The 13,391-nt window shown below is 40.0% G+C and overlaps 1 protein-coding gene across 2 annotated transcripts in view; it reads right to left on the reverse strand.

Moving 5' to 3' along the window:
* Positions 1-6,621: 6,621 nt before the first annotated feature.
* The window catches only part of LOC310870021 (enhancer of polycomb homolog 1-like), a 43,875-nt gene continuing 37,105 nt past the window's right edge, over positions 6,622-13,391 (reverse strand). For both annotated transcript variants that reach the window (XM_083781032.1, XM_083781031.1), the window contains 4 exons: positions 10,988-11,106; positions 9,967-10,108; positions 8,839-9,199; positions 6,622-8,570 (listed from right to left, as the gene is read on the reverse strand). In XM_083781032.1, the coding sequence (XP_083637158.1) occupies positions 8,498-8,570; positions 8,839-9,199; positions 9,967-10,108; positions 10,988-11,106 (695 nt within the window). In that variant the 3' untranslated portion in view covers positions 6,622-8,497. The remainder of the gene's footprint in view (positions 8,571-8,838; positions 9,200-9,966; positions 10,109-10,987; positions 11,107-13,391) is intronic.

The raw sequence follows: 13,391 nt of genomic DNA on the forward strand, positions 1-13,391 counted from the left end.
GTTGCTAGGCGTCTGTCTGACTGTCTGTCTCACTGTGGAATTGATTAATAGTCACGGTCAGATGTATTGACAGGTGCACTGCACACTGTCTCATTCAGTGGTGGAAGTACATTTAAATGGTAAATGGTGCATTTATATAGCGCCTTTATCCAAGGCGCATTACATTCACACATTCATACACCGATTGCGGCAGAAGCCATGCAAGATACCAACCAGCACATCGGGAGCAATTTGGGGTTCAGTGTCTTGCCCAAGGACACTTCGACATGTAGACAGGAGGAGCCGGGATTCGAACCACTGACCCATGGATCATTGGACGACCTGCTCTACCTCCTGAGCCACAGTCGCCATGTCCATGCAACGTGTTGTGTACTTTTTAAATACCTACGACATAGATCATCTACTTTTTTTTTTTTTTTTTTTTTTAAGATATTTTTTTTGCGGCTTACGCCTTTTATTGATTTTTGAAGGGACAGACAGTAGGCTGACAGGAAACGGGAGAGAGATGGGGGGATGACATGCAGTAAAGGCCGTGTCGGGTCCGGGAGTCGAACCCGCGGCACACTGCGACTGGATTACCAGTCCGGTGCCCAGACCGTTACGCTACGGCCTGGGCCCATCTACTTTTTAAAAGTTGACACATTTTGTAAAATAATTTGTTCTCGAAATGGAAAGGCCATTCATAATGAGTACTTTTCCATTCCGTTCATTCAGGTTCCGTTCAATAGGTACAATGGATGGATTCGAACATTTTAACATGAAGGTTATTAATCAATTGAATTTAATTGAAAGGCAGTTGTTTGGAGTGTTACGTGTATATATTACTTGCTTGTTCATTGACCAAGACATATGTGGGAGCACCAGATTTGACTGTTATCAGTAGGCTACACTGGCTTCGGTATGATTAAAGTTTAAATTGAGAGCTCTGCTTAAACAGTAGTTTTTAGTTTTTAAGAAAACTCTAATACACAACCAAGCCATCTCACAATCACCAACACCACCATGGCAAACTTTAACATCGTGTTCCCTTCAGGAGTTTAGACACCACGTCTTAAAAGTGCTCCAGGTTTTACTTTAATAATTTCAGCTGAAATGAAGCAGATAGCTACAGCGTGAGCCGTGACACAGGCCGGAATGAGAGTGGTGGTTTGGAAAGAAACATCCCGTACATACTGACAACTCTGTGCATCTTGATGTGTACACATTATCATGAGGTCTTTGATTTGATTCCAGATCGCAAGCGTATTTCCCCTCTTGTTCTTATCTCATTAACCCACTAAAACCACCTTATACTTTGGCTAAAACATGTCATCACTTTGTTTGAATAGTCTTGACATTTTTTGACAATCTTTGAAAAATATTTTTTAAACCACATTTTGTTTACTAAAAACTTTGCTTATGGGGGTCCCTGGCCAATATCACCCAAATCTTCAGAAAAAGGATTTAAAAGAGATTTTCTAGAATCGGTCTTAATGGGTTAATAACGCCCTACATGTCCAGCACATACAGCACGTACAGTACCTGACACATACTGTATGCATGAACACTAAGCCGATGTCCATTTGTTAGCTGCATGTATGTAGGGGACAGATTAGAACCATCTCTGCACGCCATTGTTCTGTCAAATATAATTAAATGGCAGAGGTTGGACAAAATTGGATTATTTTGTTTCTCAACCGATTCTGGAAATTAGGTCTACTAGCCAATTACTAAATAAACACATACATAAATCCCCAAAATTAAATCCACTCACTCCAGTTGGTTTGGTCCAGTGCCACAGGCAATGATGTCACCAATCTAATGCTGGGCTGCACCCTCCGAAATATTTGTCCTCCTGCATATGAACAATGAACAAACAAATGATTAATGCTTAAATGTGCAACCAATTTACCAAGAAAGATAACTGAAATTAAGCCATGCTTGTATTTGCTCTTCAATAAAAATTGAGATCAAACAGCATGCGTTTGCTTATAAAGCTGCAATAAGTAACGATTATGTCCCATCTAGAATTTGGACCACGGTCTCCCACACGAGAGACCACATGTCTACGACTCTGTGCTTGTTCTTAAGAGCTTGAGGCAGGGTTCATCAATGTGTCTTTAATTTAGAAAAAAAATATCGTTTATTTTCCTTGTTTTATTTTGTTCGTGTAATGTGCGATGAAAGCATTCACACGCATTTATTTAAATGCAACATAGACTTTGGCCATGCTTCATTGATGCATGTATAGTCTCCAGGTACAGTAGGACACATTCTTAATGCAGATATAGGCTACTGTCATTTAAAAAAAAAATTATAGACACTATGGCAAATTAGGAGGACAATAAATCTAGGACTACCATGTCTAAGTTTACCAGTGTTTCTGGTAATATTATTGATTGATCATTTTGTATATCCATGGCAAAAGATATTTTTGACGAAAATGTCAAGCCGGCATCACTACAGGAGTAGTAGTTATATTGTATCAACATAGGCCTACTCTACCATACCGTTGGGTTAAAATAGCATTTATTAATAATTAAAATAAGGCTGAGAGTAGGCTCAGCTTTAAACAGAGGATATTCTATGTTTGTTGGAAACAAACAAAAGGTGACCTAGACTAGTTAGTATGTGACAATACAGCTGTATTTATAAAGCAAAACAAAGGCAAAGCACAGCATGTTTGGTTGAGGTTAAGGATGACAAACCAATTGTTATATCCTAGCATAAATTGAAAGCATGTACATTTATGGGACTTTGTCACAGAAATGTGCACAATTAAACATAGTGAACAATCATGCAGGCTATATTTGGCACACAATACAATAAAAAGGAATGTCTCCGAGGCAGTAAATAAGGATTACCTACAGCTGTGTGGTCTGCTGCTGTCCATGACATTTTCAATTTCCAACAGTTGAGCTAGCACCAGACTGGGGTCAACTTCCAGCAGGGGACCTGGGGGCTGACAGGGACCCTCAAAGCAAAGGTGTCATGAGGTTCTGTGGGTCCAGTGTGTCCAATGGGAGTTCCCAGAGTTCCAAGTGGCGCCCACTGGTGGCAAACATTTTGGTGAGACTAGAGCAGTGGTTCTTGAACATTTTCATGTCAAGGACCACCAAATTTATATTTATCCATCCGAAAATTGGTTGAGAGGGACAAGATTTGTTTTGTTAAATTGTTACAAAAAGTTATTTTCTTAATTTTTAAATATATATATATATTTATACAAGTTGTAGATAGGCTTATTTTCAATTATCCGATGTCTGTTGAATCTGAATGGATGGCATTAAAAAAAATCACCAGTGCATCAGTCACATGCATGTTAAATAATTATTTAACAGACCATGTTAAAGACCATTAAAATGCTGTGTGCATTTCTATGAATTGTAATTCCATGTATTGAATAGATTCAGTCAATATATTGAATCAAGTTATTCAATGTTTGGATGACATGGGCTATTCGAGGTTGCTTTTCTGCTTATTCTAACACAGATACAGTGGTGGAAGTAATTTTTACTCAAGTAGCAAGAACACATTGTAGAAATACGGTTAGTCCTGAATTAAGAATTTGCCTTAGTACAAAAGCATTGGCATGAAGTAATATTTACAATTGAAGATCAGTGGTTAATGCATGCAATTAACTAAAGCCGTCAAATAACTGTTTACGTACAATATGTGTGTCTAAATAGATGTTGTGGAATAGAAGGATAGTCTTGAAAAATGAAAATACTCAAGTAAAACTAAAGTACCTGAACTTGTACTCTAGGTAAATATACTTTACTGTCCACTGCATGGATACAAATGTGGAACGCCCTACAAACGGTCATTAAGACATGGAAAGTGTATAATTATTTATTTGTACGTCTCTAAATGTTATATGAATTGAACATGGTGTGGAGTGTGGACCCTATTGTAAACAAGTGTAATGCTTTATGGCGTCGTCCACAGTTTTGTATTGAGTTGTGCTTGAAATGTACTGTAATTCTGCAATCCGTTAATAAATAATTAAATCAATCAATCAATACACCTACATTCCTCAGGTCACATGCGCTCACCTGCAAAGTACAGGCAGTGTTTCAGTCAATGAAGAGTCTTTTGAGCCTTAACACTGTGCAAGGTCATGCTGGTATAGCAACACTGTGGCAGAGAAGGGTTCGTCAGTGGTCTTTGTGTTCGCCGTCTCAAACTCACTGATTTCATCACAGTCTTGTTGATTTAAAAAATTTAAACGTACTTTGCAAGAACAACTGCAGCAGCATTGTAGCCTATAGCCTACACGTGAAAACTTCAGTCTGAAAGTGTTCCGTTGACTAGTTCGGAGAGTGGTTCCAGTAAATGACTTGGGGTCCAAATCACTATTTTAGTTTTAAAATAGTCTAAGGTTCGTGTAGTCAAGTCTCCAACACAAGATACCGATACCCATCCTACTATTGTTTACCTATGTGTGTGTCATATAGAGAAACCTTTCTCATCTATGCATTTAGACCACTAGAAGCAGGCAATGAAGGCCATAGCCAGATTAATTACAGACAACTTGACATGGTTATTAAAACTGAGAATTTCAACATCCCCCTGACACCACGTCGACTCTCACTGGACTTCAGCATCAGTCTTTCACTGGAAGAGGCAATTATATGGCCAAATAAGATGGCAATATTTCTCTGGGAGTAAACTGTTCCAGTCAATTATTTTCCACCCTTGTACCAAAATTTCCATTTTAGACTAAATTTACATTTAAATAGTGTCCCTTTTAATTATCCCCCTCCCACCACATAATTTGTTTACCTCAAAACTATCCCCAACTGGCTGCCTTGAAAAAAAAAAAGAATCAAGCTATTATTTCCCACCTCTAGGCAACTTCATGTTTCAATGCAGCAATTTACTGATGTAAAATGAGTTTCCTCTTGCCTTGTTAAGAGATAAGAGTGGAAGGGTTTTGCTGGGATCTCGTTGCAAAAGAGATGTCAGCACTTTCAGCAGTGCCGTTTACAATTCATACATCACCTGTATGTGACAATACAAAGTAATGCACAATTTAGGCTCAATCATACAACCAAATATTAAATCATGCAAGGAAAAAAGTAAAACAAAGAATATACTCACACAATATGAATTATGCTCACCTAAATGTACGACTTATTGCTCTTGCCCATGAATTACAATTAGGGATGGACAATATTGATCTTTTTAAACAGATAAACTTCCTGCCTCAAGATCATATACACATACATAAAAGACAAGGTATATTTAACATAGCTTTGACCCAAGCAAAAACAGTATTATATATGCTTTAAAGAGATACAAAGGCCCCTCTGTGCTTTGTCAGCAGATAAAAACATTTAGAACTGCAAAAGCATATGAAACTATACATTCATCAGGATGTCATAATTCCTGATATCGGGCCGAGAATTGTGCATCCCCAATTACAACAAATAATTGCTGGCACTGGCTGCCTCTCATTGCATATATACTCTAACTTGTGATACCTTGTGATAACCTTTGATTCCCATTTATGTTAAACTAAATCAAATGAAACATACCTGGTTATTAATGGGCGATTTTGTTTTGCCAGGAAGGTTGAACTTCATGGATTCACTGTAGTACACGTCTGCAGAGCATTCCAGCTGCTGGTGGTGCCGTTGTGGTTGAGGTGGAAGGTCATTAACCCATTCTGACCTGAGATCAGATTCATACGAGGTTTCCGCCAGACACACACACTGGTCCTAATGAACCCATTCTGACCTGAGATCAGATTCTAAAAATGTCAGTCGCTCTTCGATTTTTCAAAAATAGCAGACCTACAAGCTCGTATCGCGCCACTCGGTGGCGCGATATGAGCTTGTAGATCTGCTATTTTTAAATAGCTAAAGCATAACATGATGCTGACACCAAAATGGGTGCCCGTTCAGAATGGGTTAAAGCAACCGTTTCATGCAATGTATGTATACGGTCCATTACTGAACTACGCATTAGGCAATACATATTAATGAATGGCACATTTCTCCTTATGTATAGATTGTCCAGAATTTGGGTTGCATAAGTATAATTTATGGCTGAAATGGAACTTACTGTAAATGGCTGTTACGAGTCACGACCCTGGGTCTATATAAATAAATGGTAAGTTGGAAGTCTTACAAAAGGTATAACATACTGTATGATGGTATATATACAGACAGAAAAGATTATGCAATATATATACAATATATTCATAACATATAGATTAAAGTATAGTTCTTCCTTAGTTAACTTTGATTTCAAATGATGCTTTATATGGTCCATTAATATTAATCTTGCAGCAATATTTTCAAAAGATGAATCATTAGTCCTCATGATAGGATTATTAAGGCCAGGCAATTTTCACTCTGATGGCAGTTATTTGCAGAAATTTACATCATCCTATTATCCTTTTGGTTTGAACAGAACGGATAGTTGAATCCTCTGTGAATAAGTAATTGAAGCAATGTTTTGTTAAGGTATTATTCAGCATGACTTCCGAGTCCAGTACAAACTGGAGCGACAGCAACACAGGAGTACATCCTTGGAAAAAAGTGCTAAAGACCCCATGCAATCATACTCTCATCCTTAACGGAAGGTAAAAACAGATACAGGACAAGAACAAACCAGACATGCTAGTCAAAAACACATAATGCCCTGGGTTTTTATTTTGTTTAGTGAGAATTCTCCATGATTTGTGTATACTTGTGTGTGGGGGAGGGGGATTCTACTAAATGAAAAATAAAAGATAACTTAAGATTAATATACTCCAGCATCAGCAAGGGTGTCAATTAATAACAGATCCACAAGCCAATAACACGTCATGACTACAGAGCATGAATTAAGTCTTAAGTCGTGAATCAGGTAGGCCATTGGAACGGGCGTTCAGATTGTGGTCCAGGCAAAGTACAAGTAGCCTTGTTCAATACCCACCTCTTCACAGAAGAGCTCATTTATGTATAAATATATACTTGTATATTTTCCAAAGAAGGCACCCGATAACTTTCAGCCTTCTATAGAAGCAACGACGATAAAAAACAAAAACTATTTTATCTCATGGTATCCCCCCCTTCCCCATCTTAATTTTCCTTCTTGTACTACTTTATAAACTGGAATGATGAATCGTGTTGAGAAAGTTACAGAATTTCCGTTCCTTAATGGCCTTTCTTTTCCTGCATTTTAGATCAACAAGTAACAAAATAATGAAGAGATCACGGTAAGAAGGGAAGATTCACAAAACCATCGGGAAGAGGGAATTATCTTTTCCGAATAAAAATAAATAAGATTAGGTCCAATGGTGGTCAGGAGAAAATAAAGCAGCATGATTAATCAACAAAATAAAACAAAAACATAGTGCTTAGATAACGTAGCAGGAGCAATGGCTGGGGGAAAAACAAAAAAAAAAGTATCTCCATTTCTTTGTTACTTGTCTCTGGAATAAATTGTGAACCGTATAACATGATGGGAAGTGATGAACCTACTGACAAAACTCATGGCTACACCACAAAATACCTGAAGAACACTTCCTTCCCACTCAGTATGATCGCCTGTCACCACTTATTTATTCACACACACACACACACACACACACACACACACACACAGATAAGTATAAATGCATGTCACCACTGACTGATCCAACACACACACACACACACACACACACAGAACGACCACAAACGAACAGCGCTCACAAATTGCTTTTGAAACCTCATCCTCTACGGGTGGTCATGGCAAAAAAAAAAAAAGAAGAGACAAAGTTCATATCTGGAAAACGGACTACAGGACCACACCACCGTAACCAATGAGTGTACAGTGTACAACAAAAATAAGATGAAAAGAAGAATTAAACTGGGGTTTGGAGGGCGTGTGTGTGAGGGTGTTGTACAATAAATAGACCCAACAGCAGGTTTCTGCACCATGCACGTTGATGACTCACATTAATTTGTGCTTGTTTTGTGGTTACAACTCAACCTCACACTTGCACCAGTTGCAGTTTGTCGATTTGTCTTTTTAATTCATTTTCTTTTGTCGTCGTCTTTTTCTTTTCCATATATCCCGAGTGCAAAACATCACAAATGAACAATTCTGTATTCAAGTAATGTTATTTACAAGAACAGGGAAAAGGGAAGGGGACAGTAGGGGGTATTACAAATATGCAGTACTGTACATATAATTGCCATATCCATAATTTACAGATGATCTCTCTCATTTAACAGTAACAAATAGGAAAATGAAAAAAAAAATGGAAAAAAAAAAGGATTAACAAACAAAAAAGCAAAAACAATGTACGAGACGAGCATTGCAATTAAGTCCCAAGAACAGTAGCCATGGAAACAGCGTGCCGTAGCGCATTCCGCCCGCTGCTTGCATTCACGGCTTATTTCATTTTCTCTCTAGACGATGCATAGCACCTAAAAACAATGGAAGTTAGGTTTTCCTCCCTGCTTCGAGTGTGCCAACACACACACACACAACACAAACATACACATACACATACACACAAACACACAAGGACACAGTGCTACGTGACTTCCATGGCCACTGTGTTGTCCGATAGACTGTTTAGTGCTGGCTTGTCTTGATCGTGATTCTCCCTGGGGACAATAATTAACGAGGAAAATAAAAATAAAAATCAATTATTCTCGAGACAGGACTAACGAGCAATTCACTTACAATTCTACTCTTGGCTTTATAATCGCTTGGTGAGGTCCGACAGTATTTTCATTTAGGGGGCAATACAAATGCTGTAGATGATTACAGTGTACTTAACTTTGGTGAGGATGCAAAGTGCTGTAGAATAAGAAAATACACACATGCAAGTAGGGGGAGCAATAGGTAAACAAACACACACACATAACTCACCTGGGCACCATATCCAGGGGTGGAGCTGAGGCCGTGGAGGCCATTTTCGGCTTCTGACAGTTGGCGGTCACCGTGGTGGCGTTCGCGGCGGCGGCGGCCAGCTTCAGGGCCGAGGAGGAGACGGCGGTGCTCAGCGTGCGCGGGATGTGTGCGCGCTTTGCTGCGGGCACGCCCAGACGCAGGCTGCTGCTGTTGGTGGTGGGGTTTCCCAGCAGGACCCGAGTGGGGGTTTTGGAGTTGGGGACGTGGTGTGTGGTGGTGCCGTTGTTGTTACTGGCGGTGGTGGTGGGATGGAGGAAACCTGGGGTGGTGTTGGGACATGGGGACGCTGTGCTTGGGAGGTGCAAGCCCTTGTAGACACCTGGTTGAGATTGTGGGGTCAATTGTTTTGGGGAGGTTGGTGAGATAGTCAAGAATGAGACTTTAGAAATGAGGAGGCATGGGACAGTGTCATGAGTTTTGAAACTGTTGGGCCCCTGGGGACTTCTATGTGCGGCTAGATCAGGTGCAAAAAAAGCTACGCCTACTTCTATGAAAACAAATGTCACTGAGACACAGGGTTCCCACACATTTTTACCAATGAATTTCCAAAACCTTTCCAGAATATTTAACCCAATTTCCAGACCCAACAATTCCAGATGTAACAATCATTCAGCGCAATAATGAGTCTTACTCCTATGTGCAATGCCCAAATAAAGCAATAGAATATAGAAGAACGTTACATTAGGCTGCAATCATGCAGCCTGTTCGGTGAAAAACGACTCGTTACATATTTTGTTTTGTGCAAAGTAATACATGTTTTGGAAAATGTTTTTATCAATAGCTAAAATCAATGCATATCCAAATATTTTTCTCAAGACCTTTGATAAATTCCAGGACCCTTGATGAATTCCAAACCTTTTCCAGGACTGGAAAATGTTTGTAATTTCAAAACATTCCCAGGAATTTCATGACCCCTGTCCACTCTTGAAAACACACACACACACACACACACACAATGCCGGGACTGTCCTCAGTCTCTAGTCGAGCAAAGTGTTTAGAGACTGACATGAGTCTAAGCTGCTCTTAGAACAACAATAATCTTGACTGTACTAGCAGACAAAGCAGCTGCACTAGCTGTGCTGGTACCTGAAGGGGACAGGATACCGTTGATGCCTCCTCCCAGGCCCAGATCCTCCTTGGTCTTGAGGGCCAGAAGTTGATCCGTGGTCACCAGGGCTGACGCTGCAAACTGGGCGCTGGCCTGGTCCAATGTATTCGTGGCCCTACCCTAAAACATGGGAGGGACAGAGACCTTAATAACTCTTTGTATGGCCGGGGAAAACTACTCACAACACTAGTTTAGACCACAAATGGCCGCCAGGATTGATTAATCCATTTATCGCGCATTGCCACGGTTCTCCGCTTGCAACCCTTATTTTGAAGAGCCAAACAAAAGAAAGTAGCTGCCAGACAAGTGCTGGAGTTTGGAAGTGCTCGTTGAATATCACTTTAAATGTGCACATAATGCAGGAGGCAGCAGGAGGTTGCTTTACTGATAACGAGCGCTTCCAGACTATAAAATGTCTACGGTGGATTTTTATTAAACAAACACTTTACAGATAGAAAGAGGATAATTCAAGCTTTCCCTACAGCTGCAATGTTGGTGATTTTGACGGTGTTTAACCCATTCTGAACGGGCACCCATTTTGGTGTTAGCATCATGTTATGCTTTAGCTATTGAAAAATAGCAGATCTACAAGCTCATATCGCGCCACCGAGTGGCGCGATACGAGCTTGTAGGTCTGCTATTTTTGAAAAATCGAAGAGCAACTGACATTTTTTTAATCTGATCTCAGGTCAGAATGGGTTAATCAGACCAGTGTGTGTCTGGCGGAAACCTCGTATGAATCTGATCTCAGGTCAGAATGGATTAATATAATTATAGAGGACTTTTCTGTTTGGATGAATGGGCTCTCTATGGGAAGTGTCACCTAGGTATCACCTTCCTGGCAAGATGGCAGCCGTGTGAATAGAGAGACGCTTCAGAGAAGGTTGAGATACAGGTGGTGTATGAAGTCGTCTTGAGATTTGGTGCATTGCTCCCAAACAGAGTAGGGGAATGTAAAAACGTTAACGGAGGTGTATGCATGCGTGCCTTGTGACTGACCTGTGTGCTGTTGGCAGTGTTGCTGCTGGCTGTGTGTTGCTGCTGAATCTGTTCCAGCCGTTGTCTCTGCATCTGTGCCAGCTGATCCTGATGCTGCTGGTATTGTTCTGCTGTGACAACTGGGACACACATTTAACAGCTCTTTAATGATCACACTGAAGACTGGTTAAATCCAGTCTGAGAACCGCTGATGGCCATTTTGAAAAAACAGAATGAGCTTGAAAACACTGCTAGAATAGTACGAGTTTGGATGATATTTTAACATCTGATGTTGTCTATAAAGGGGTTCTGTCCTGTTTTCATTGTACAGCTCCCCGCGTACCTGCCCCAATCACTAGCACACGCTTTTAACATTGAAGTTAATGTAACGAAAAGGCCTTGTGCACTCCTACAAAGACAGGCGTTGTCGGAGCCGGCAACCAAATGCGAACCATGAGAAGAAAAGGGTCTCCCGCACACTGCCTTTCACTTATAGAGCAGTAGTTTTATTAGATGACAACGTTTCGGTCTAAACGACCTTCATCAGGTACAACTACTGCTCTATAAGTGAAAGACAGTGTGCGGGACCCTTTTCTCAACATCGAAGTTAATAAAACTATTATTCTAGCTGAATACTCAAGACCGTCACATCACAGATACAGAATGACGCCTCCACTGAAATGGCATCGACTTCATCAATCAAGTCAATGTAGTGTAAACATATATATATATGTATGGATGCATGCGTATATATGTATACTATACACACGTAACCAGTTCCTCAGAATAAGAAATTTATAGCCAGCACTTTAATTCTACTCTACACGACTTCGGAGAGCTGGAGTCTTTTTGAGCCGTGCAAGCGGCAAATTGAATTTATATAGATGGTGTTCTTGTTTTTGTTTCTAAAAGTCATGTACTCCCACTAAATAAAGTATGAACGTGTTTAAAAGTAGTTTGCATTCATTCATCTCAGCAATAGTTTCATACCAATCAATGAGTCACATTAATAAATGCTGATGGCATTATCTCAGCAACCAAAACTGTCAAGGTTACAGTCTAAAATTCCAAAATATGTGTGTATGTGAATCTTGATTCAGCTACAGATTGTTTTTATTAAATCACATGAAACCTAGTTTTCCAAATCTGGGGTGAACATTTGGCAAAAAAATAATAATCTACAAGCTCATAATGCGTTGCAGATCTACATGCTCACAATGTATGTCACGTGAGCTTGTAGAATGTAGCTGTGTTATTGTAGATCTGCTATTTCTGGTGAACAGATTAGGTATAGATGGAAAATAGGAGGGGGGTTAGAATAGGTCCATATGTGATCCATATCAATTAAGTATACAGTGGTTAATAAACATGCCAAGCAAATCGTGAACATTCCCGTCCTAATGTGAAGTGTAGTATGTGAATGTAGGGAGTCACATATTCAACCAAGATCAAGTTGTACTTCTGTCTGAACTGCACTCAGGTTTACCACAAGGTTTTTGGCACTGCCTTGAACATGGGCTACAAAATCTCCAGGCTGAACATCTCCCTCCTATAAGTAACCTGACACACAGCCTTTCAAAAGCGGCAAGTTATAAATCCATCATATGAATAAAAATCTAAATGCAAAAACAAAGAGTTGGGGTGGGCTATGGTTTCTTTATCTAAATGTAGGCGTATGTTGGTGCAAACTGTAAAGATAATCTCATTCTATACACTAGACAATGCAGTCAACACTGACGTGGTGTGTAAGGAGATGAGCCATAGCCAACAGTCCACCCACATAACATTGGCTGTTCCCCTTCTACCGTTTGAGCAGCAGTGTTATCCCATTCTGACCTGAGATCAGATTCATACGAGGTTTCCACTGGACACACACTGGTCTGATTAACCCATTCTGACCTGAGATCAGATTCTAGAAATGTCAGTCGCTCTTCGATTTTTCAAAAATAGCAGACCTACAAGCTCGTATCGCGCCACTCGGTGGCGCGATATGAGCTTGTAGATCTGCTATTTTTCAATAGCTAAAGCATAACATGATGCTGACACCAAAATGGGTGCCCGTTCAGAATGGGTTAATTCCCTGGAGTGCAGCCCCACGAGGCCGTCTTCAAAATGTGCATGTAGGTAAACTGAGCTAAAATTAACATCTGTGGATGTACTGTATACTGTGCCTAACCAAACACCAACAATACATGGAATACGGTAGAATAAATGTGTTTTTTTTTTTTACCTTTAATTCATGGAGGATAAAAAAGAAAACACACCAGCTGGCTGGCAAGGTGGCTATAACAATACGACCATTCACAATAGCAGTGCAGATAAAGAAAGAATAGAAATGTACCATGCTTTAGAAACTCACAACGAAGACACTCAATCGTAGCAGCATTACCAATGGAAAAACATAAAGACCAATGAAAGGAACAAA

This window comes from Protomyctophum parallelum (assembly GCF_964188405.1).
Source record: "Protomyctophum parallelum genome assembly, chromosome: 14".
Classification (NCBI taxonomy): Eukaryota; Metazoa; Chordata; class Actinopteri; order Myctophiformes; family Myctophidae; genus Protomyctophum; species Protomyctophum parallelum.